At 35.8% G+C, this 23,069-nt stretch overlaps 1 protein-coding gene across 1 annotated transcript in view; it reads left to right on the plus strand.

The window, feature by feature from the left end:
• EIF3H (eukaryotic translation initiation factor 3 subunit H) overlaps window positions 1-23,069 on the plus strand; it is an 88,592-nt gene that overhangs the window by 18,244 nt on the left and 47,279 nt on the right. The window contains exon 2 of the mRNA XM_007100176.4: window positions 2,214-2,370. Within this exon, the coding sequence (XP_007100238.1) occupies window positions 2,214-2,370 (157 nt within the window). The remainder of the gene's footprint in view (window positions 1-2,213; window positions 2,371-23,069) is intronic.

Consider the following 23,069-nt stretch of genomic DNA (forward strand, 5'->3'; position numbering starts at 1 on the left):
CTCTCCCGTTGTGGAGCGCAGGCTCAGCGGCCATGGCTCACGGGCCCAGTCGCTGCGGCATGTGGGATCCTCCCGGACCGGGGCACGAACCCGTATCCCTTGCATCGGCAGGCGGACTCTCAACCACTGTGCCACCAGGGAAGCCCTAATACTGCTTTTTGCACACACAGGAACCAGCTGTTAGGAATCAGTTCAAGGATTTGTGCAAAGATCTACATTAAGCTCAGATATCTTCTTGCATCTCTCATTTACTTTGATTTCAACTGTGGTGCAGTGATCTCATTAATAGGGTTAAGTATCCAGGAAACTAGGTAAACTACACAAGTTGGTAGGTGTATCTGTGATAACTCTTTATCAGTTTTGTTTATCCCTTCTTAGTCATTCATGTTTCTTCTGTTCTTTAAGTGTGTGAAATGATTGTTCTTGGCAGAGAGTCAGGTTGAATAGGAATTAAACAGTTCTGTTTTCTTTTTATTGATAAAGTCAGTAATATTGATGATTTATTGAGCATTTATTACATGGCAGACCCTGTGTGAAGTATTTACTCTACATTTTCTCATTTTTAATAGTGTCAATAATGCTATGAGGTAGCTCCATTTTGCAAGCCAGAAGTCTAAGACTTAGGAAGATTAAATAGCTTTCCCAAGGTCACAGCTAATAAATGCTAGGGCTGTAAATCATTCCTATTCCTGCATGACCCCTTAAGCCCATTTTGTGCCTTTCAAGAAGTAGAGGTCTTTTATACAGGAATATGTAAGGTTTGTACCCTTTCTCCACTTCACAATATTGAGGTAGTACACCAACTAGTACTGCCAGTCCTTCTACATTAAGCTCTTTTCCCTGCTGACAGCTTGCTGTTCTTAGGAGGTCTGTATCTTACACTGGTGTAAAGTCTTTTCGGGTCTGTTCATCACAGAGTCTTTACTTCATATCTGTTCCTAACTCATGGTTTTAATTATTAAGTTACTGATATGAAAGTCATCTCGTTAAAGTACGCACATGAGCTTTGGAGTTTGACTTGGTTTAAATCTTGGTTCTACCATTTCCTGGATGTGTGATCTTTAGTCATTTACTTCTCTCTGCTTCAGTTTTCTTATTTGTAAAATGAGTATGATAATGCCTTTTCCCTAAGGTAGTTGTGAGAATTACGTGATTGATAATACATGTAAAATAGTTAGAATACTGCCTGGCACATGATGTTCAATAATTGTAACCTGTGTTACTCACTGGCTACCAGTGATTTATTTCTGTCAGTAATATACTTGTTTTAAATTAAATGCTAATCAGTAAGATACCAATTATCGTTTTGTTGTTAGACTTATTTTTTCCCTCTGAGGACTTTCCATTATATTGTAGACTGTATTGCCCTTAAGTCTTCAGGCCATGGGCTTGTACAGAATAATAGACTACTATTAATAAATACTATGTGTCAAGCACTATTCAAAGCCCATTAATATATTACCAATCTTATGTTGTAGGAATTATTATTAATCATTACTGTTATTGTGAACTTTTAAATTAATTGCCTGTTCAATCACGTTACCTCTTTATCTTTATGGAAATATTAAAGGAGAGAGTAATAGTAATAGAGCTGACTAATCCATTAGAGATTATTTGGTGTATCCTTCTGGTTGAGAAAAATTAGGTGGTGCTAGAGACTGGGTTCTCTTTGTGTTTTCTGTTACCAAGCAGATTCTTCTTAGATACATGTTCCCATTGTTGCTTCCTCTGATTAATTAGATGCTTTAGATGCTCTGTTTAGGAACCATCTTGAGGTGTTGAGAATTTGTCAGAGGGTTCTGCTTTTAGGTGTTCAGATAATTGAGGTCTTTATCTCTGTCTTTTATGGATACTTTTATCATCTGTGGCAGGAAATTATCTTACTATTAACAAAGGTTAACAGGATCACTTTGTAATGATCTCAGGTTGAGGTGATGTTGTTTGATTTGACTGAAGGAACTCTTGGATGCCAGACCTTTAGGGACCCTTGACTTGAAGGTTGTGAGTGCTGTACATGGACATTTTTGACATGTCTTCAAATTCCAAGAGTTTCAGATGTACATTGAGACTATGTAAGACTCTATTATTTATGTAAGGGTAAAGGAAATGATTTGTAAGGAATTTGGTTAGGCAAGTTTTATTTTTTCTTTGAAATAAAGGAAGTGTAAACTATAAGGTGGTATTTAAGCTTCTTTCTGTTTTTTTTCTTTCAGGTGGTATTAAAGATTATCAAACATTACCAAGAAGAAGGACAGGGAACTGAGGTGGTTCAAGGAGTGCTTTTGGGCCTTGTTGTCGAAGATCGGCTTGAAATTACCAACTGCTTTCCTTTCCCCCAGCACACTGAAGATGATGCTGACTTTGATGAAGGTAAGGGTACTCGTCTTACTGTGTCTTTGCAGTGCACACAAATGGTTATTAATCCAATGTTCACCATAACCTTTGATAATCTGTTATTGGGAGTCTATCAGGGTAGCCTAGTTCTGCGTTTCTTGAAAAAAAAAATTATACAAATTCTCTGAAATGAAGACTTATTATAAACTTCATTAGTTTGGCCTTTACTTATTTGGAATTTGTGGTTCTCATAATTTGGATAGGAGCTGTGCTGATGTTAACTTTCCCATTCTGAAATCAGCTTGCCAAATACATTGTGAAGGACAGGGATTGTCATTGTGTCCATCACCCATTTCCTACTGTAGTATTTGGCTTACTGTTTAAGAAAAGATGAGCTGAGCTATCTACTTCAGAAAGATGACACTCCTTAAGTATTTCAGGAGCATTTTATTTTTGTGCTACAGGTATAATTGCTTTGTTAGCAAAGGCTAATAGTAGTTAAAAGCTCATACCAAAGGCCAAGATCAGCATCCTAAAGGATTTAAAAAAAAATCTAGTTGAAAATAATTTCTCACTTGTCTGAACTCTCAGAACTCATTTTGTACATACCTTTTTTTTAATGGCAGTTAAGACAAATAACATTTATCAGCTTAATTATTTTTAAGTGTACAGTAGTGTTAACTTTATGCCACTTGTTGTGCAGCAGATCTCTAGAACTTCCATTTTGCAAAAACTGAAACTCCATATCCATTGACCAACTCCTCCCCTTTTTGCCCTCCCCAAATCCCTGGCAGCCACCGTTCTACTTCCTGTTTCTAAGAGGTTGACTGCTTTAGATACCACTTATAAGTGGAATCGTGCAGGATTTGTCTTTTTGTGACTGGCTTATTTCACTTAGCTTAAGATCCTTAAAGCTCAGTCATGTTATAGCATATGGCAGGATTTCCTTCATTTTTAAGGCTGAATAATACTCCCTTGTATGTATGTACTATACTTTCTTTTTCCATTCATTCATTGATGGATATTTAGATGGTTTTTACCTCTTGGCTACTGTGAATAATGCTGCAAATGTCTCTTCAAGATCTTATTTTCAGTTCTCTTGGATATATAATCTTGTCAGAAGTGGGATTTGCTGGATTGTGTGATAATTCTGTATGTAATTTTTTTTGTAGAACTTTCATAGTGATTTCCACAGTGACTACACCAGTTGACATTCCCATCAACAGTGCGTGAGGGGTCCCTTTTCTCGATCTTCTTGCCAACACTTGTTATTTGTTGTCTTATTGATTATAGCCATTCCGACAGGTGTGAAGTGATCTTTCATTGTGGTTTTGATGTACATTTCCTTGATATTAGTGATGTTGAGCATCTCTTCATATGCTTGTTGGCCATTTTTATGTTTTCTTTAGAAGGAAAAATATCTATTCAAGTCCTTTGCTAATTTTTTAGGATTTTTTTTTGTTGTTGTTGCTCAGTTGAAGGAGTTCTTTATATATTCTGGATATTAACTCCTCGTATATATGGTTTGTAGATGTTTTGTTCCTTTCACTCCTTTGTTTCCTTTGTTGCACAGAAGCTTTAATATAATTTGACTTACCTATTTTTGGTTTTGTTGCCTTTGCTTTTGGTGTAACATCCAAGAAGCCATTGCCAAGACCAATGTTATGAAGGTTCTTCCCTGTATTTTCTTCTAGGAATTTTATGCCAGTGCCATACTCTTTTGGTTATTGTTGCTTTGTAATATGTTTTGGAATCAAGAAGTGTGAGGTCTCCAGCTTTGTTTTTCTTTCTCAAGATTATTTTGGCTATTTAGGGTCCTTTGGGATTCCATACGAATTTTAGATTTTTTTTTCCTATTTCTGCAAAAAAAAAAAGTACCATTGGGATTTTGATAGGGATTGCATTGAATCTGTAGCTCACATTGGGTAGTATGGACATTTTAACAACATTAAATCTTCTAGTCCATGAATACAGGCTGGATGTCTTTCCATTTATTTGTGTCGTCTTAACTTTCTTTCAGCGGTGTTTTGTAGTTTTCAGTGTACAAGTGTTGTGCTGCATTGGTTGAGTTTGTTCCTAAGTATTTCATTCTTTTTGGTGCTATTGTAAATGAGATTGTCTTTTTTTTTTTTTTTTTTTTTTTTTTTGTGGTATGCAGGCCTCTCACTGTTGTGGCCTCTCCCGTTGCGGAGCACAGGCTCCGGACGCGCAGGCCCAGCGGCCATGGCTCACGGGCCCAGCCGCTCCGCGGCATGTGGGATCCTCCCAGACCGGGGCGCGAACCCGGTTCCCCTGCATCGGCAGGCGGACGCGCAACCACTGCGCCACCAGGGAAGCCCGAGGTTGTCTTTTAAATTTCTTTTTATCATTCATTTTCTATATAACTTTTTTTTCTATATAACTTTTAATTGATCAACTTTAACTTTGATAAAATGTTATCTCATTTGACTTCACATCCTCATAGTACCTTGAACATTTAATAACACAAAGTATATTCATACTGAGGTTAATACCTTGATATTGCAGTTTGGTCTACACATCTTTTTTTCATTAAGATAATACTTCCAGAAACTAACCAAGGCTGTTTTATTCTAGGCACTTAAGTATTAGCATTATTAAAAAACTTTCATGCAATATGCATTTTATTTTGTTTTATTTTAAGCCAGTCAGGATCTCCTTGTTTCATTTGAACTACTGTAATATTAATATTAAATGTGTGTAATACTCACATAGAATTATGGTTGGGATTTCTCTTCAGTCTGTTTTGGCAGTATTAAGTTATCTCTATTCCCATATTCACCAGCCTATCTGGAGATACTTAATTATAATTCAGTAATAACTATTTTAGATCTGGAAGACAAGGGAGAAGACCAGGGATTGTTAGCACAATTTCTTTGATTTACAAGTTAGGAGCCTGAGAGGTTCATTTGAAGTGACTTACTCAGTTTCCTTGTTAGTGGCACAGTTGGGAGCAGAATCCATTCCTGAACAGTTTACATTGTCACGTGGCTTTCTTGGGTAATTAATTTTGTTTTATAAAATTCTCAATTTAGAATATGAGCAAGAAATAGCTGTTCAGTGCGAATATGGTAGATGAACAAAGCAAAATGTCTGACTAATTTTAGATCTTGATCATTGGAAGCTAACTTTAAAAAAATTTTTTTTATTAGTCATCCATTTTATACATATCAGTGTATACATGTCAATCCCAATCTCCCAGTTCATCCCACCACCACCACCACCCCCTGCCGCTTTCCCCCGTTGGTGTCCATTCGTTTGTTCTCCACATCTGTGTCTCAGTTTCTGCCCTGCAAACTGGTTCATCTGTACCGTTTTTCTAGGTTCCACATATATGCATTAATATACGGTACTTGTTTTTCTCTTTCTGACTTAGTTCACTCTGTTTCATAGTCTCTAGGTCCATCCACGTCTCTACAAATGACCCAATTTCGTTCCTTTTTATGGCTGAGTAATATTCCATTGTATATATGTACCACATCTTCTTTAGTTTATCCATTTGTCTGTCGATGGGCATTTAGGTTGCTTCCATAACCTGGCCATTGTAAATAGTGCTGCAGTGAACATTGGGGTGCATGTGTCTTTTTGAATTATGGTTTTCTCAGGGTATATGCCCAGTAGTGGGATTGCTGGGTCATATGGTAATTCTATTTTTAGTTTTATAAGGGACCTCCATACTGTTCTCCATGGAAGCTGACTTCTTTTATGGACTTGAGATAATTGGCCTTTGTACCTTTTCATTAACATGTGCTTTAAGAAGCTCATTAAAAAATGCTTTAATAACACTGAGATTAGAACCGACTTCAATTTAATGTTAAATAATAAAAAAAAAATTACAGGGCATTGTTTGCTGTGTATTATATGTGCATTTCCTATAATCATTTACTCTACATAGTTGAAGGTTTTATCAGTCCCATTTTCCAGATTAGGAAACTGAGGCCAACTTGTCCAAAATCATTTAACTGGCAGTTGGTAGAACAGGGATTGAGATCTTTGGGTCCTTGGTCCCAAATCCCATGATTTTCCCACTAAAATGGTGTTGATTTTAGAAATGTAATGAAGTAGAAGCCAGTGATTAAAGGGTGTTGAGTGCAGAGCATCATTATTCTATATCTTAAATTTGTTTTGGGGAAAAACAACTGAATTTGAATTAGATTTTCTTGGTTTGCCTTTGGAAACTAGTAGGTTTTGCCATTTTTCTTATATACGTGAATAATCTAAGACAATGCTCTGTATTTCTTCATACCCTCCTGTAGTAGTTTTAAATTTTAGGTTCTCTCACTTAATCCATTTATTTAAGTTTTTTCGACGTGAACCATTTTTTAAAGTCTTTATTGAATTTGTTAACATATTGCTTCTGTTTTACGTTTCGGTTTTTTGGTGGAGAGGCATGTGGGATCTTAGCTCCGCGACCAGGGATTGAACCTGCACCCCCTGTATTGGAAAGCGAAGTCTTAACCTCTGGACCGCCAGGGAAGTCCCCATTTATTTATCTTAATGGGCATTGGTATGCAGTCACCATTAGATGTTTATCAAACCTTGATAAAAACTAAATTTTCCCATTATAGTCCTGCATGTTGATTATTTTAAATCATGCCAAAGTAAAGGCCTGTTGTTTTGCTTACTGCTATTCTGGTAGTATATGCTTGCTAAAACTAATATTTATTCAGAGAAGGATCTTTTCCTCAGCTTTTCACCCTATGGAAGTAAAAATCACCGAACATTTAATAAGTTTAGTGATTATGTATTTCGAGTTGTGTTAGGTTGGTTTTTTTTGGTTTGTGTGTTTTTGTGCCTCATGTAAAGTTGAGATTTCTAATCTGTGGTCCAAAAGAGAGATGTTTTAAATTAGGGCCTGGCAAATTATGATCTGTGGGCCTGCTTTTGCATATAAAGTTTTATTGAAACACTGTCATGCCCATTCATTTATGTATTTTCTGTGGCTGTGTTCCTGCTACAGTGGCTTAGTTGAGTAGTTGTGACAGAGACCATATGGGCACTGAGCCTGAATTTTTTTTTTTTTTTTTTTTTTTTTACTGTCTGGTTCTTTAAGAAAGTTTGACCACTTCTTTTTTATATATTACTTTTTCTTGTTATTTTCCTGCTCTCAAAAGTTAAAGATAGTTCCTTCTTTTCATCATAGATGGCTTTTTGTTTGTTACTTATTTCTTCTAGATGTTGCCCTTGACATTGACTCTCATCCAGAATGTATTATGGGCACTGTAATGAAAATGCTGGTATTATCAGGTGTTTGTTTCTCTGGTGCACCTGGAAAGTATCAGAATGGTATTTACTTTAATTTTAATGCATTTTTCTTTTCAAAAATATCCCACATATTATTGATATATATGGGAACTGTCTGTGGATAACAGGGAAGAAAGGCTTTCAATTAATGGTTGTAGACTTTTGACCAGGTATTGTGGAAAGGTAGTGGTATGAGGCCTGAAAACCCAGGTGGAAATTTCAGCTCTATGCTTAGGATCTGTGTGACGCCAAATAATTCACTTCTGAACCTGTTTTTATCCGACTCGCTAATGTTTTTCATCAAGCACGTATTAATTGCTTATATACTGAACATTGGGAACATAGCTGAAGGATAATTTCCTCATGAGATTAACTTTCTGGGTAGTGCTACCATGGATGATGTTACAATAAGCTGATACAGAAACAAGAAACAGTTGTGGCATGAAGTTTCTCTTGTTTCTCTCCATGAAGTCACATTTTTTTTTCATATGTGATAACTTCTCCTTTGAGTGGTTTAAATCTCGATAAACTTTTATGTTACAGAATTTACTTTCTAGAGAGATAATATGCTCATATTAGAGAATATATGATTTTTTAAAAATTAAGTAGAAAAACTCATATTAAAATTCCCATTAGGGGGCACTATTATCAAGCTTAGGAGAACTGGAGACTAATTTGTTTTCTTAGACATGCAACCCGAGGCTTGCTAAAAGGGAAAAATATTTTCATCTGATAAGATTCAGATACTGTTTTATACAACTGAATTCCTTAAATATGTTATAAAGTGCAGTGAATTAAACACAGATCCAATAACTCACTGTCTTGTTTTTCAGCAGACTAAATCAATATAATATTGCAGGTGATATAAGAAGCTTACTTTATTCTGCATCAGAGCCAAATCCATAATTTTCATATTTGGAATAGACAGTTTTTTTATTTTGCTCTTTTAAGTCAGTCACAAAGGATGATCCTTGGCCTTCAAATAAGTTTCTTTCAGAAATGAAGCATGAAGACTGTATTGTGCTACTAAAATGCAGTTAGGGGAATGAAGTGATGCCTAACTGAGACAGTATTGATGTGTGCAGCATGTGTAATTACTGAAGTAATTCCACACAGTGAAGTGATTTGTACACGCACATAGCTCTTAACCTTTCTGTTTATTTTCAGGTACTTGAAAATTATTTTCTTAAACTCAAGTTTAGTGTTAGAGCAGGAAACACTACTAAAGACTGTGTTATACACTATCATTTTATCATTAAGCTACCAACAGAAGAGCAGTAAGTAGTATCGTCTTAAACAGACTCTTCAAAGGCTAAAATAAGAATTGGCAAAAATGTAATTAAAATAAAATGTAATCACAGTAATTTTTCATGGCATAGGTGTTATTTTTCTATCACTGGGTTCAGAGAGAGTGGGTTTGTATAGTTACATTACTTGCAATACTTTCTACATAGGTAAGCTGTATTTTACACTGGAGAAAGTCTCTGCTTAATTACTTGCTTCCTGAAGTCTTGCCTTCCTTCTCCTTAGTTTGCTTGCAGCCCACACTGAGTGCAAAATTGCTTTAACCCTAGCTCATCAGCTATCACTATTTCGGCTTTGTATTGCTTTTGAGTTCAGGGAAGAGTTGAGTCAGAATGGAGAAAGCTTTTCATGTTTTTTTCAGACAGATGGGGACATTTTGTAAAAAGACATGATGTTTACTTATTATTTTGTATTATCTTCCATCTGTGTGAACAGTCATTGATCACTGTGGTCTGTTCGACAGATTTCATTTTTTAAAAAATACTGTTTTATTGCTCCCCCCCCGAAGAGCTTTTCTTGGTGGAAATATTGGAAATATTATATATAGATAGTTTTGAAGTGTGTTTTGAAATTTACTGGAGAAGTAGGAGCATGTTTACTTTGTGACCTCAGATCATCAAGTGGAGGTATGATAATGTTTCAGATATCAGAAAAAAAATTCCTTTTCAGCTTTTATCCAGCAAATTGCATTGAGTAGGTGGTGAAAAAAAATTGCATTGAGTGGGTGGTGATAAAGATACAGATATGAAATCCTAGTTACTGCTTTGAAAGATTTTAAGTGGGAGAGACAAGTGTGTAAATAAAGAATTGTGAAACAGAATTAATTTAAGTCTAGTGTGAGGAAGGGAAAAAATGATGGCAACACTCAGATATGAGCTACTAATTCCTTTTGGAGGATGACTTCACAGGGGAGGTAAAGTTTGATTTTGTAGGTGGTTATTAGTTGCATTTTAAGTAATTTTTAAGGAAGTTATGTCTTGTGAGTTTGTTCCAATTATTCACATTTCTGGGCCCTCATAAATAACACAAGCATCTCTAGAATTTAATATATATTCATTTTGGCATCTTTATTGTTCAGAGCTAACTATGTTCCTTGATAATATTGTTCAGATTTTGTTGCTGATTTTGTATTAGGTGGAGAAGTTGTTTTTGACATCTAGGCTCTTTTGATACATAAAAAGATGCTTGACAATAATAATTGAGTGCCTTGTTTATAGAAACTCAGGACCCATGCTGCAGTTAGCTCTATTTAAAAAATATTTAAATAGGATACTTAATAAATTTTAAATATTTAATAACCTATTTCATATATATTTCATTTTAAATGAAACATTGTATAGTCAGGTAACTAGAGAGAATTTGTACACTGAATTATGGCACAGTTCTCCAGGGTGCTGATGTCTTTGTTGTTATTCATGGTAGTATTTTGAAAATGTTAAACCATTCACATTGAGTGATTTATCACTGAATATTCAGGGTAATGAACTTTAGATTATTGCTTACTTAAATTATTTTGCTCACTCAGAAAGCTATAGTTTGTGATTTGAAACTAACTTAAAAACCTTAACCTTACTTTATATGTTTAGTTTTTGGCTTATTAGGGTGATTAGAATATGAGAAGTAGAATCCAAATATAAAGCATCAGTCCTGATTATTTTTATGCCTTTTTTGTTCTCTCAGTTTGGGCGTCTCAAGATTTTAAATACAAGAGTAGGAACAAAGTCTGACTTCATTTTAAAAGCTTGAAAAATATTTTTGTGTTTATTGCATGTTTTAAAATTTAGGGTTTTCTCCCCCTTTTAAATGAGAAACTCCTGTGCATGGAAGGATATACTATTGAAAATGTGGTCAAGGTAAAAGATTTCTCTGCTTTAAGAAATTAAAGCGCTTTAAACTGTACCCTCCCTCGGTCCCTAAAGCGTAAGTGCTATGGTTTGGAAAGAAGCCAAGTAAAACCTGTTCAAATTTTGTCCAGACTTAAAGTAATACTTTAAGATTTGAAAATTACAGGTGGATACAATACTTAAATAGTATTTAAAATTCCTAAGTTTCCCAGGTCTAAAAATGTAATCCTTAAATTACTATTCCCAGTGGTTTAAATTTTAATTAAATAAAAATTGCCTTACTTTTGAACCACAGCAACATTAGGTATAGATATTTGAATTTATTAGTAAACTTTAAGGTAATAACCATTAGAATTGAACTGTTTTGGCACTAATTAAAATGTCAAAAAGCCACAGCTACAGTGTGTAATCAAAGATCCTTGCTATTTCTGTTTTTCCAAAAATTGTCCTAACCATCACAGTTCAAGCTTCCTGTCTTGCCCTGGAGAAGTGCTACCTGGCTTCACCGCCCCCCCCCCAATTAAATACATTACCTGATCTGCAAGTTTTATAGATTGATTACTTATAGTTAGATTCGACGTTTCGGTGCTAATACTGAGTTTTGCAAACTGCCCTTTAATATAGAGTGATATCTTAATGCCAGTGAAGTGTTCTGTTTGTTTTGTTTTCATCTCTCTAGGTGAAATTTTCATAGCTCTTGAAACTTTTATCTGTTTGAGGTTACTCTTCAAGGCTTACCTATTAGTTTCAGACTGGTGTTTTCATACCTTTATCCCTTTTCAACATAAGGATTATTTGGTGCCTTTTTTTTTTAATTGGTAATTTTTACTTAGTACATTGTAGGTGCTTTCTGATACATTTGAGAACAAAGACAATATTTATTTTGACTTAAGTAACAATATAATGGCACAGGTTTATAATGCAACCCTACATCTCCCCCCTTCTTCACCCCATACATCTTCACCCTTTGTTTTCTCTAATATGCAACCTACAGACATTTTAATATACAGATAGCCTTTCTTCCCTACATGATCGGTGAGAGGATCACAAAATTACTCCAGGGGTCTTTGCAGAAATGTATCTGTCTTGTTGCTGTTTTGTAGAATTGGATAGGTGAGGACCTTGTGGACATGGTTTTTGGTGGCAGGCTACTAGTCCCACAAGCAGCAACAGTGTTTGGAAGAGTCAGGCAGCAGAGTCCTAGTTAGGGAACTTTGGACTTGGAGCACGTGTCAGTGACCCCAGCAGGCAGCAAAGGCAGCAGTCACTCCACAAATAACAGTTGTCCTCACGCTACTGTAGCTTCCAGGCTCCTCTGTTCTCACTTTACCTTCTCCTTTTCTTTTCTTTCTTTATTCCATTGTTATTCATTCATCAAGTCAGTATTTCAGTGGGAACTATGTGCCAGGCATTTCCACTGGCCATTTCGTGCCTATATCTGCTAAGGATATTTTCTGAAGTGTTCGTTGAAGAACTTAGCTGTTCTAAGCAATGTGTGTTTGACTTGAAGCATGGGGAGATTTGTTAGCACATTACGTTAGTGAAACCAGATTATTGTATAAAGTGAAGATTATGTTGCTATTCAGGTGCAAGTGTCTAGAAAAATTTTTGTGTAGTTGGAGAATGACTTGGGTTTATAAAGATGTGTCTGCAAGCCTACACATCTCCAAGTTTGCGATTCAGAGTGGTTCCATTATTTTGTAACTTAATTTGGTTTCTAAAGATTTGTAAACTCATCATGTTTTTCATTTTCATATTAGAAATATTTTATTTTTATTTTTGATCTCACTTGGTAGGGACTCCCAAACCTTTAGATGAAAATTTCTCTGTCAGTAATTTAATCTGTAATCAAATGTACTAAGTTTTAAAAGTCTATTAGCAAGACTTTTTTGGTGAGGTGAATTATTTCTTCTTAATTTTGAAATTTCTTCTTTTCCTCCTCATAACACTCTTATCACCACTCCTACCTTGAAAACACAGATAAAACAAAACATTAAAAAGATTTATTACTAGAAGAGAGTGAAGGGTTGTATGAAGAGTGGTGATATAACACCTTTATGGGTATTAGCCATTTTCTCTGGTGAATGAATGAGGAATGGGATGGTATAGACATAGTGTGAAACGTTACATATTTTGAAATGTTAAAATCACGGTAAGCATGTCTGGGTTACTTCACTGCTCCTTTAGGAGATGTTTGACATGATTAACCGTGAGAATGATGTTTTGCTATAAGCCAGATTTGTATTTCGTTTTTGTCTCCTCATCCTATGGGCAGCCTGATAAAAAATAAGTAGTAGGCAATTCCATATATATGGAAATGGTGTGTGTACACATTTACCATTATAGCTGTTAGTTGAGAAAAAATGTTAAATCATTTTTATACAGCTCTTGCAAACTTTCTGAAAGGCATAAAAGGAAGGGAATTTAGACTGAGTTCTGGTAAAGTTCTGGTTTATTACTGATTGTAATCATTTGTCTCTAACCTCAATTTTCACATTTGCAGACTGGATCACAGTAGGAACTTTTGTGATTCTTTTTGCACGTGGGAAACTGAAGCCCAAAGAGGCCCAAGTTTAAAATGAGTGGCTAATCCAGAACTAGAAATTCCAACGTGCCCATCTAATATGTAATTCACCACAATTTAGGAGGGTTGTCCGTAATGCCAGTATTTTGTTGAAAGCACTGTGAGTGACATAGATGCATGCAATTGTGACTTGTAGGCGTGATGTATTTACTTAAAAATGACTTCTTGGTGTTATCATTTACTGTCAGCACAGCTGGAATCAAATGTTTGTTGAATTTAACACTAGATTCAGAAAGTTTCTTAAGTTTCTGCCTGTATACTAGGTATTAAATTAAAATGAAGGGCAATTCTAACCTTTAGGTCAACAGAAAATTAGTGGTAGTTGAATATATACAGTCACCTCCAGTACTCTAAGACCATATCAATGCTGAAAGAATGGAGAAGCTAATTGAAAGTATAAATTGATCTGGGTGGGTTAAGGGAGGAAAAACACGTTCTTATTAAATGCTGTTGAATGCAGTTACAAACAATAGGTTGAATAGATGGTTTAATTTGACTTAGGAGATCAGCCTCTGACTGATGACACAGGAAGACTTTCTAGAATACATTGCTTTGCAGATGACTTAAACAGACAATACTGATAAAGCTTGTCGTGTGAATTTCCTTCTTTACTAAGTACACAGTATGCTTAAGTGATATGTTGTGCAATGCTTCCAATCTGCTGTGACTGCTGTCTGCGCAAGCAGAGTGAGAGAGAAGAGAACATGGAAAGAAAATGGATCAGTTAGTGAGTTGTAAGGAATCTGTGTGAACACTGGGTGCCACTCATGAAACACGAAGCAGTGAGTGATTTTCCTTTGTCACCAGTACACCCAGCTGTCTGTAAACTGGAGGCTTGCGATACATTCAGCTCTCAACTTCCCCTTTTGGATGTTGTGGTACCTATGCTTGAGACCAACTAGAAAATCCAGGGATAGTAACCATGATCATGCCAGCCTCTTATTATTTTTCTCTATTTTTTTTTTTTTGATAAAATCTTTTTGCTGCTTCAGTGTTTGACACCATTGTTGAGGTAGATTTAATAATGCTAGCTAGCATTTTTATGTTGCCTAAATGGAATCTTTTTGGAAACAAATTATGCCATAAAACAAGTTTCCTGAGAAACAATTAAGTACTTTTAAAAAGGTCAGTAAGACCTATAGATGGGAAAATTGCTTCAAAATCTTACAAGTTGTAACCAACAGGGAACCACCATATGGAAGATGGAGAAGTTGTGTATGGGTAAGAGGAATTGACTGGCAGAATCTATCCTGTATACCTTGGTCAGTGAGTAAATCTCTTATTTGACTTTGAGGCTTATAACTTGTAAAACAGTTCTTTGTGTGTGCATATGGTTACCTTTTTGATGTAAACATATGAGCTCTTATGAAACTGTTAATCATGAGTCATCTGGTACCTCCTTAGGAATTAACATAACCTTATATAGATGACTAATAATACAAAGCCACTGTGGTTTCTGTGGTTTTACCAACCATGGCTCTAGTTCTAAAACATTTAAAATGAGACTTGCTCCCTCTTTAAAAATTTTTTTGGACAAAGAGATGTCTTATCAGAAAACTGCAGTAACTTAAGCAGATCCATAACTGGAGGGAATTAATAACAGAAAGTTTTTGTTGACACCAGGAAGTAGATTAAATAGTGCAATTGTGGTAATGAGTACCGTATATGATAAGCTTGAGCCACCTGGGTTTTATTAGGCTGCTTGATACTTTGATCACAATATTATTTCAAGGCTTGTCTATTTAAATTGCTAAGGTTTCTTGTCATCTTTGTGATTTAGACCATAATTTCTTTCACTGCAAAGAGATTTTTTTTAAAAGAAAGGCTCTGGCCAAGCTGAGATTCCGGGGAGGTGCAAGTTCAACAGCTAAGCGATCCTTAAAACGAGAAAACCTTTTAAACAAAATTAAAAGCTTGAAAGTGCAGCAGTTGAGTATCAAGTTCATCCGACCTTGCTTCTCTTTAGTTTTTTGCTTGGATCATAATTACACTTTTGTTTATCCTGTGGTAGTGGAGCACTATAATGCTGTTTGGTGTAATTCAATTAATTATTGTTTGATATAAATACATCCATTTAAATATATATTTCATGTCTTGAGAATGTAGTAACTAACTGCTATCAGTTTCCCTTCAACTGGTATTAAGTGGTTTTGATGAGCATCTTTGAGAATTTATGGAAAGATTTTTAACTACTTCACCCATAATGAATGAATTATACTAATCACAGAATTTAATTTGTTTGATAAATTGTCTTGCTTTGTCTTTGAACTTGAAATTTTAAACTTTAGCTAGCCTATTAATATAGATCAATGAAATTTTTAGTCATCAAAATCAACAGACTTTCCTTCCACTAATTTTAGAAATAGTCTTTCACAGGTATTTAATAGCATCTTTGTTGTGTAGTTAAGCAAATGTTTCGGCTTAGGAAAATAAATATTCATTTGGACTAGTAAATGGAGGACAGGGAAGATTTAATAACTTAAGATATTGTTGTCCTTAGCATGATAGTAATAATAATCATTATTAAAAGTGCTGTTTTGAAAATTTACATGTAAAATGCTTTGTACATTTATTGATGTGCTGATTAATTTTCACTGTCTTGATTCCCCCCACCCGCCACCCAGCCCTCTGTCTTGATTTTTGAGTACTCTTACAACTATTGTAATTTGGCTTGAAGTTTCCATGTCCCAGTGTAACTTTTAAGCCTGGTGTAGGGCACTTAAAAATGTAATGGTCTCCTTTTAATATACCTGATTTGCCCTTGGTACTGAAAGACGTATGGAAGTGATAATCAGCAGCCTTTTTGTTTTCCCTGTTAAGACAAAGGAGAAAAGTGTTAAAAATAGGAAGAGAAATTTGAGCATTGGAAAGATTGCTTACCAAGAATTTGTAACTTTCTGCTTTTAGAAAGTAGGGTAGTACTTTTAAGTCTTAGAGGTTTGTGACTCATTGAGGAAAGGTGAACTCATACAAAATGAAGAGGCATAGGTTTAGGAACGAGCATGTGGTACAAACATAGGAAAGTGAGGTCTGTCACTTAGAGCAAAGACTTAGTTTGGGGAAATGGTCTGAAATAATAATAGATAGGGTCAGATTATGGAAGACAGAATGTTTGAAAAAGAGGCTTAGACTTGAAACAGTTGTGTGTCATTCTGGGTTCCCCAGCAGAGGTGTAAGGGTATAAAATCAGTGTTTTTTTGTCTAGAGGCAGGAAAAACAGATGGATAATGAAGATTTGAATGAGATGTGAGCAGTAGCGTTAAGAATGAAAAGGTGAATACTAGAGAGATGGAAGAAATGGTAAAAGGTTGAGCTCAAGGTTATACACATATTTTGAGGGCTTGACTTCATGTATCAAATAGCTTTAATATCTGACATATTCTAGAAGAATTAAATCCTGTTTGTCATCCCTTTTCCTCTTGAATAATTTGTAAACAGCACGCGTTCTGTGTTAATGGTCTGTATGACAGAGCAGGTGGGTACAGTAAATGTGAGCTGTTGATAACCGGCAGGGCAATACGAGCTTTACTAAAATATTAAATATTTAAGATTTTTCAATTAAGGGAGCTTTCGGGGCCATTTTGAAAAGTACATGCATTGTTTGGAATAGTCAATATGGTATAGATGTGGATTGATATTTTTAGGGCTGTCTTAAGGAGAGAGGATTGATCTTTATTATAAAGCTCCAAAGGGCAGAACTGAGATCTTCTAAAAATAGAAATAAAGAGTAAAGTAGATTTACTTCACTCTTCCAACAGAACTGTCCATTCATGGGATGGAATTCTTTAGACAGTTGTGTCCTGTCTTGAGAATAGTTTTTACAAGTTGGTGGATTCATTCATTCATTTAAAAGATATTTACTGAGTTCCAGCTACCGCAGGAACTTTGGCAGATATCGAGGGATAACATAATGAACCCGTTGAGGAGAGAGACATAAGACAGTTAACCAGATAAAATAATTACAAATTGTGTTAAGTAGTGTGGGAGAAATAAACAGATGCTTTAGTGGGTGGTGCCCCACCTTAAATGGGTCCCTTCAGAGGCTCTGATACTGAGGTGTATTCAGGTGTGTGAGAGCCAGGAGTAGAGGAAAACGAAGTGTGAAGGCCCTCCCTTAGGTGGGAATGAGTTTGCCATTGTTTAGCAACTTTTAGAAAGCTAGGCCGTCTGAATAAATCCTTCTGAGTGAGAAACAAGGGGCTGTGTCTTTCAGAGCCTTATAGGAATTTAGGTTTTGTTTAGGACGCAGCAAGAGGCTACTAACTGAAGGGTTTTAAGTTAAATGGTTGAGTTAATGACTGTCATGTTCTGTATAATTCTGTGACTTAATCTAAGACTTATTTTTCTTCTTGGTGGTGTATTTGAAATATTCATGAAAACTCAGCTTGGTGAGTGAATGCATTGGTGATAGTGTTTATTCCAAGAAAGTTTATCTGTGGCTACTGGATAACTTTTATAAACAAATTTGTCTGGAGTTTTTATTTTTTATTATGGAAAAATTGGGGGTGTACTGAAAAGTTGCAAAGATAGTTCAGAGAGTTTTCCTATAGCCCTCAGCCCGGCTTCCTCTAATGTTATCATCTTACATTCCTGTGGTACATAAGTGTAACTAAGAAACCAACTTTGGCACATTACTGTTAACTAAACTCCAGACTTATCCAGATTTCACCAGTTTTTCCATTAATGTCCTTTGCTTTTCTGGGATCCATTCCAGGATACCACATCACATTGCTTTTAGTTGTTGTGTCCCCCTAGTCCCCTCTGGTCTGTGGCCATTTCTCAGTCTTTCCTTGTTTTTCATGATATGGGTAGTTTTGAGGAGTACCGATTAAGTGTTTTATAGAATGTCCCTCAGTTTGAGTTTGTCAGATATTTTTTCATGATTAGACTGGAGTTTTGAAGGGTAAACCCACAACGGTGAGTGCTCTTCTTATTACATCCTGTTGGAGGGTAGAGTGTTATCCACATGCCATCACTAGTGATGCTGACTTTGGTCACATGGGTTAGGTGGTGTCTGATATCCTTTTTGAATCATCACTCTGTCTTGGAAGTCTTTATAATTCACGGAAACATTAGGACATTGATGTTTTGGTTGAAAAATTAGAGTTTCTCTCTTGGAAGAATCAACTTTTCTCCTTATACTGTCTATTCCTAATAGTTTAATAGCTAAACAACATGGGTAGAGTTATGTATTATGTGCCTTAATATGTAACTTTTCACAGTTTAGATGAACTTTTTTTTTTACTTTTATGCTATACCATCTCAGACATACTATTGGGTATCTAAATTCATTCAGGCCAGTTGGGATCTATCTCTGACAGAATATGAATTAGATGTTGGAGAACATTCATTGTAGCTCATCAGCACTTCAATATCAGGAATATTTGTTGCAGGAATGATCATTTCCCACGTGTGATCCTACGCAGTGTTATTGGCAGTAGTTTGTATCCACTGCAAAATGCCTTTTGTACAAAGGAACTCGCCAAACTTTTACATTTGGTGTGAACACAACTTTGTCCACTGACATAGCATATACTACCACTGTGAGAGCTACACAGTGTTATACAGTCTATGAAATTGTTTGAGAGGTGAAGAAAAAAGGCTTGAAATAATTAAAAACCAGCCTTAAATAGCTTGTGTTTTCTTTGGGATGTCTGAAACATTTCAGCTTTTAAACCACTAAATTTTGGGCTTTCCAGTTAAGAAAATAAGAAAGGATGTATAGCCATCCCTTGGTATCCACGGGGGATTGGTGCTAGGGCCTCCACAGTGAATATCAAAATCCACGGATGCTCAAGTTTTTTATCTTATATATTCTTATTTTGGAACTTCCTGGAATTTTTTCCCCCCTTCCCTGAATACTGTCAATCTGTAGTTGATCGAATCCACAGATGTGGAACACGGGGGATATGGAAGCCTGCCTGTATTGAAATTTTAGGGACATTCCTTTGATTTCCGTTTTCTGTAGTTCTTAAACTTTTGTTTGATTATTGACTCCAAGTATCTCTTCATATTTGTTGACTAACCTTATTACTCTTCTGTGTATGGGGAAAAAAGCAATTGTACATCAGGATTTTACTATTATTAGTAAAATAGGTATTTTTCCTAGCTATTAGTAGGAAGAAATTGTCTTTTTTCTCTTTTTAACTGGGAAAGATCACTAAAAATCTTGGAAGTTAGCCATGGGGAGGCAGTAATCTTTGCCTGTTGTCATCATCATCCCCATCATCATTATCATTGTATTGGTAATGATAACATTACAACCTCAGTTGTAATGGCTAACATTTATTGAGCACTTATCAAGTGCCAAAAATTGTGTTGAGCATTTGGTATGCATTAAATATAATCCCCATGGCTACTTTATGAAGTAAGTACTGTACTATTCCCAGGCAATACTTGGTTATATGCAAATGGCTCGTATAGGAAATGATTTCAGAAGAGGAAGTCACTTCAGCACTAGGTTGGAACTAGTGGAATTTGCACTAGATCTTGAAGATGTGTGGTTCCTGCTTCTGTCTCTGACATGTCCTTTGACACATTACCCTCAATTTTCCCCCTAATATGCCAGCTGTGTTAAACCATTTGTTTTCTACCCAAACCAAGATCTGTCTTGTTCCTGGTTAGTGGATTATTCTGTTCTCTTAATTTGAAATACTTTTAGATTTACAGAAATTGCAGAGAGTTCTTGTATACCCTTCACCAGGTTTCCCTTTCTGTTAACATCTTATATAAGCATAACATCTTACATAACCATGGTGTTGTCAAAACAAAGAATTGGGACCATTAACTAAAGTACAGATTTTATCTAGATTTCTCCAGTTTTCCTACTTATGTTCTTTTTCTGTTCCAAGGTTCAATCCAGGATACCATGTTGCGTTTAGTTGTCATGTTTCTTTAGTCTCCTGCAATCTGTGCCTTTTCCTTGTTTTTCCTGACCTTGACATTTTGAAAAGTACTAGTATCAGGTCTTTTGTCCACTGGCTGTCAGTTTGGGTTCGTCTGATGCTTTCTCGTGGTTAGACTGAGGTTGTAGAATTTGGGGAAGAATACGAAAGAAGTGCCTTTCTCATCACATCATATCAGGGAGTACATCATCTCAACATGTTTTAGTACTGGTGATACTAACCTTGACCGCTCAGTTTAGGGGGTGACTGCCAGGTTTCTCCACTGAATATTTACTATTTTTCCCTAGAAGTGAGCTACTACTCAAGAGGAGGGGAGTTAAGTTCCACCTCTGGGTGGGACAAGTAGCAAAGAATTTTTGGAGGTAAGTGAAAAACACCCCAGTAATTAATAAATATTATGAGGACTATCAGGATTAATCTTAATTACCTTTTTCACTTATTCACTTTTATTAGACTGGATGTTTATTGAGCTCAGGAATTAAGACTGATGTATCGTTTCCCTTGTATGTACAACAGTGGCATATGGTAAATGCTCAATAAAATATTTGTTGAATGGCTAGAACCAAAAACAGGAGATTGTAAATTGCACACAAAGCTAAATTAGTTAAACTTGATCCTTTGGGTAGCGGAATAGTATTAACAGTGTTTGAATAATGTGACAAAAAATTTTACCTTTTTAGTTTCCTTTGTTTTAATTTTGTTTGTGATTGAAGAATACATTCTTCCCTAATTTTAACATATTTAGAAAAAGTTTTTTTTTTTTTCTTAGCTTTGAAGGAGAACTGATTAGAATAAAGAAATTTAACAAAATAAATTTAGGCCAGAAGTCTTATTATATGATAGCTGGTTGAATGTTTTGAGCATACTCTATATTTAGAAGGGTGGATTTAACTTGGGAAAGCATATAATTTCTAAGTAAATTAGCAGTGATAGAAAAATCCCATCCCATTTCTCAAAAAAGGTGTTTAAAAGTTACAAATGTTATGTTTAACCTAGCGTTTGCAATATAAATGGACTCTCTGAACCCCAAGCATGCTAAATTTAACTTCCATATTGGATGCCAGTTTTACTTATGGATGCTTCTGGCTTCCCTTCAAACTGTATAAATCTTTTTTTTTTTAAAAAAGTGTCTGTTGATCCACTAAAAACAGGAACAATAAACCATACTTTCATTTGACCTTTGGTGTTTTTGCTAAGTAGTGACTAAAAAGTGAAGAGGAGTTTTCTTTAAGAAGATGTTGAAGACTTCAGGAGATTGAAATTGGTTAATCAATTGCATAGTCTTTTGTTTCAGCTGCAGTTGCCACCATCCCACTAAGGATGAGTTTTGTTACCTGCTTTTTTTCTCTAGATGGTTAAGCAGTCTTGCTCCAATGCCAGATTATCGTTGGCTACTTGAGACTGTTAAAATACTGTCTTCTTCTATTTCATTATTTCCATTAAAAAAAAACTACACTGTCATTTGCCATTGATCTTAAGGGCCCTTGCCATTCAAAGAGAATAATCAGAGCACCTGTGTGTTCATTTAAATACACTGTTAAGGAAAACGTTTGTTGAGCTTAGAGGAGTCAAATGTCAAGTGTTTTATTTTTATTTTATTTTATTATTATTTTTTTTTTTGTGGTATGCGGGCCTCCCTCTGTTGTGGCCTCTCCCGTTGCAGAGCACAGGCTCCGGACGCGCAGGCTCAGCGGCCATGGCTCACGGGCCCAGCCGCTCCGCGGCATGTGGGATCCTCCCAGACCGGGACGCGAACCCGGTTCCCCTGCATTGGCAGGCGGACGCGCAACCACTGCGCCACCAGGGAAGCCCCTCAAGTGTTTTATTGATGACGAAAATTGTTGGGAAATTGAATTATGAAATGGATGGAAATGTAAGCAAATGTTATCAAATCAATTTTAATTAATAAAATGGGACCTATAACTCGGTGAGTTTGGGCATACACACGCAAATAAATGTATATATGTCTGTGTGTAAAATTTATATGTATAAATTCCTAACAGCCCCACTGCTGTTCCTTGTTAAGATGAGCCACTGATATTAACAATGTCTTGCATCTCAGTAGAAAAAATTCATAAACAATGAAATTTAGGGGTTGGCAGCATTAAAGAATTGGAGTTCACATGACAGATTAGGATTTCTAAGAATGGGGAAAGAGGTTGATTGCGGGGAGAGGTTTTAAAATAGAGGCTGTTACACGACCGAGGTACTGATAGATAGATGCGGAGTATGGTAGAAGTCCTTCAGCTTCAGTTTCCTCATCTGTAAAATGGAGACAGTCGATACCTACAACATAGATTTATATTAGTTTTGATCATTTTGTTCAAGAGTTTGGCCTTTGTACCATTGACAGTGGGCAACTATGAAAGCTTTTTGTATTATGACAGTGTTCAGATCTGTTTTAAGACCAGTCTGAGCACTGGTGGTGGGAATGAGAAGGGGTGGTTACGAGACATTTGATGTCTTCTGAGGAAAGGAGTGATTTGCATTAGTGAGTGACAGCTAACTTGACTTGTAGACTAGACTTAATATGATGATCTAGAAAATTGCAGCTTAAATTCTGTTTTGAATTAAATGTATGAGAAATGTATAGGTTTACTTTTTTGAATAATCAGCCATGTCAAATTTATTTTATATCACATTGATCAACTTGTTAAAGCTAAAGGTAAAAATTACTGCAGTTATAATTTTTTGCATGTGAAACAATAGCTACCTAATAGCCAAGCCATGATAATAGCTCTCTAGTGTAGTGGTCCAGGGGTGGGCTCTTGCTGTGTTTGAATGTGATCTGATCTGTACCATGGTGATACCATCTACCTGTAGGGTTGTTCTGGG

Source organism: Physeter macrocephalus, chromosome 15, assembly GCF_002837175.3.
Source record: "Physeter macrocephalus isolate SW-GA chromosome 15, ASM283717v5, whole genome shotgun sequence".
Taxonomy (NCBI): Eukaryota; Metazoa; Chordata; class Mammalia; order Artiodactyla; family Physeteridae; genus Physeter; species Physeter macrocephalus.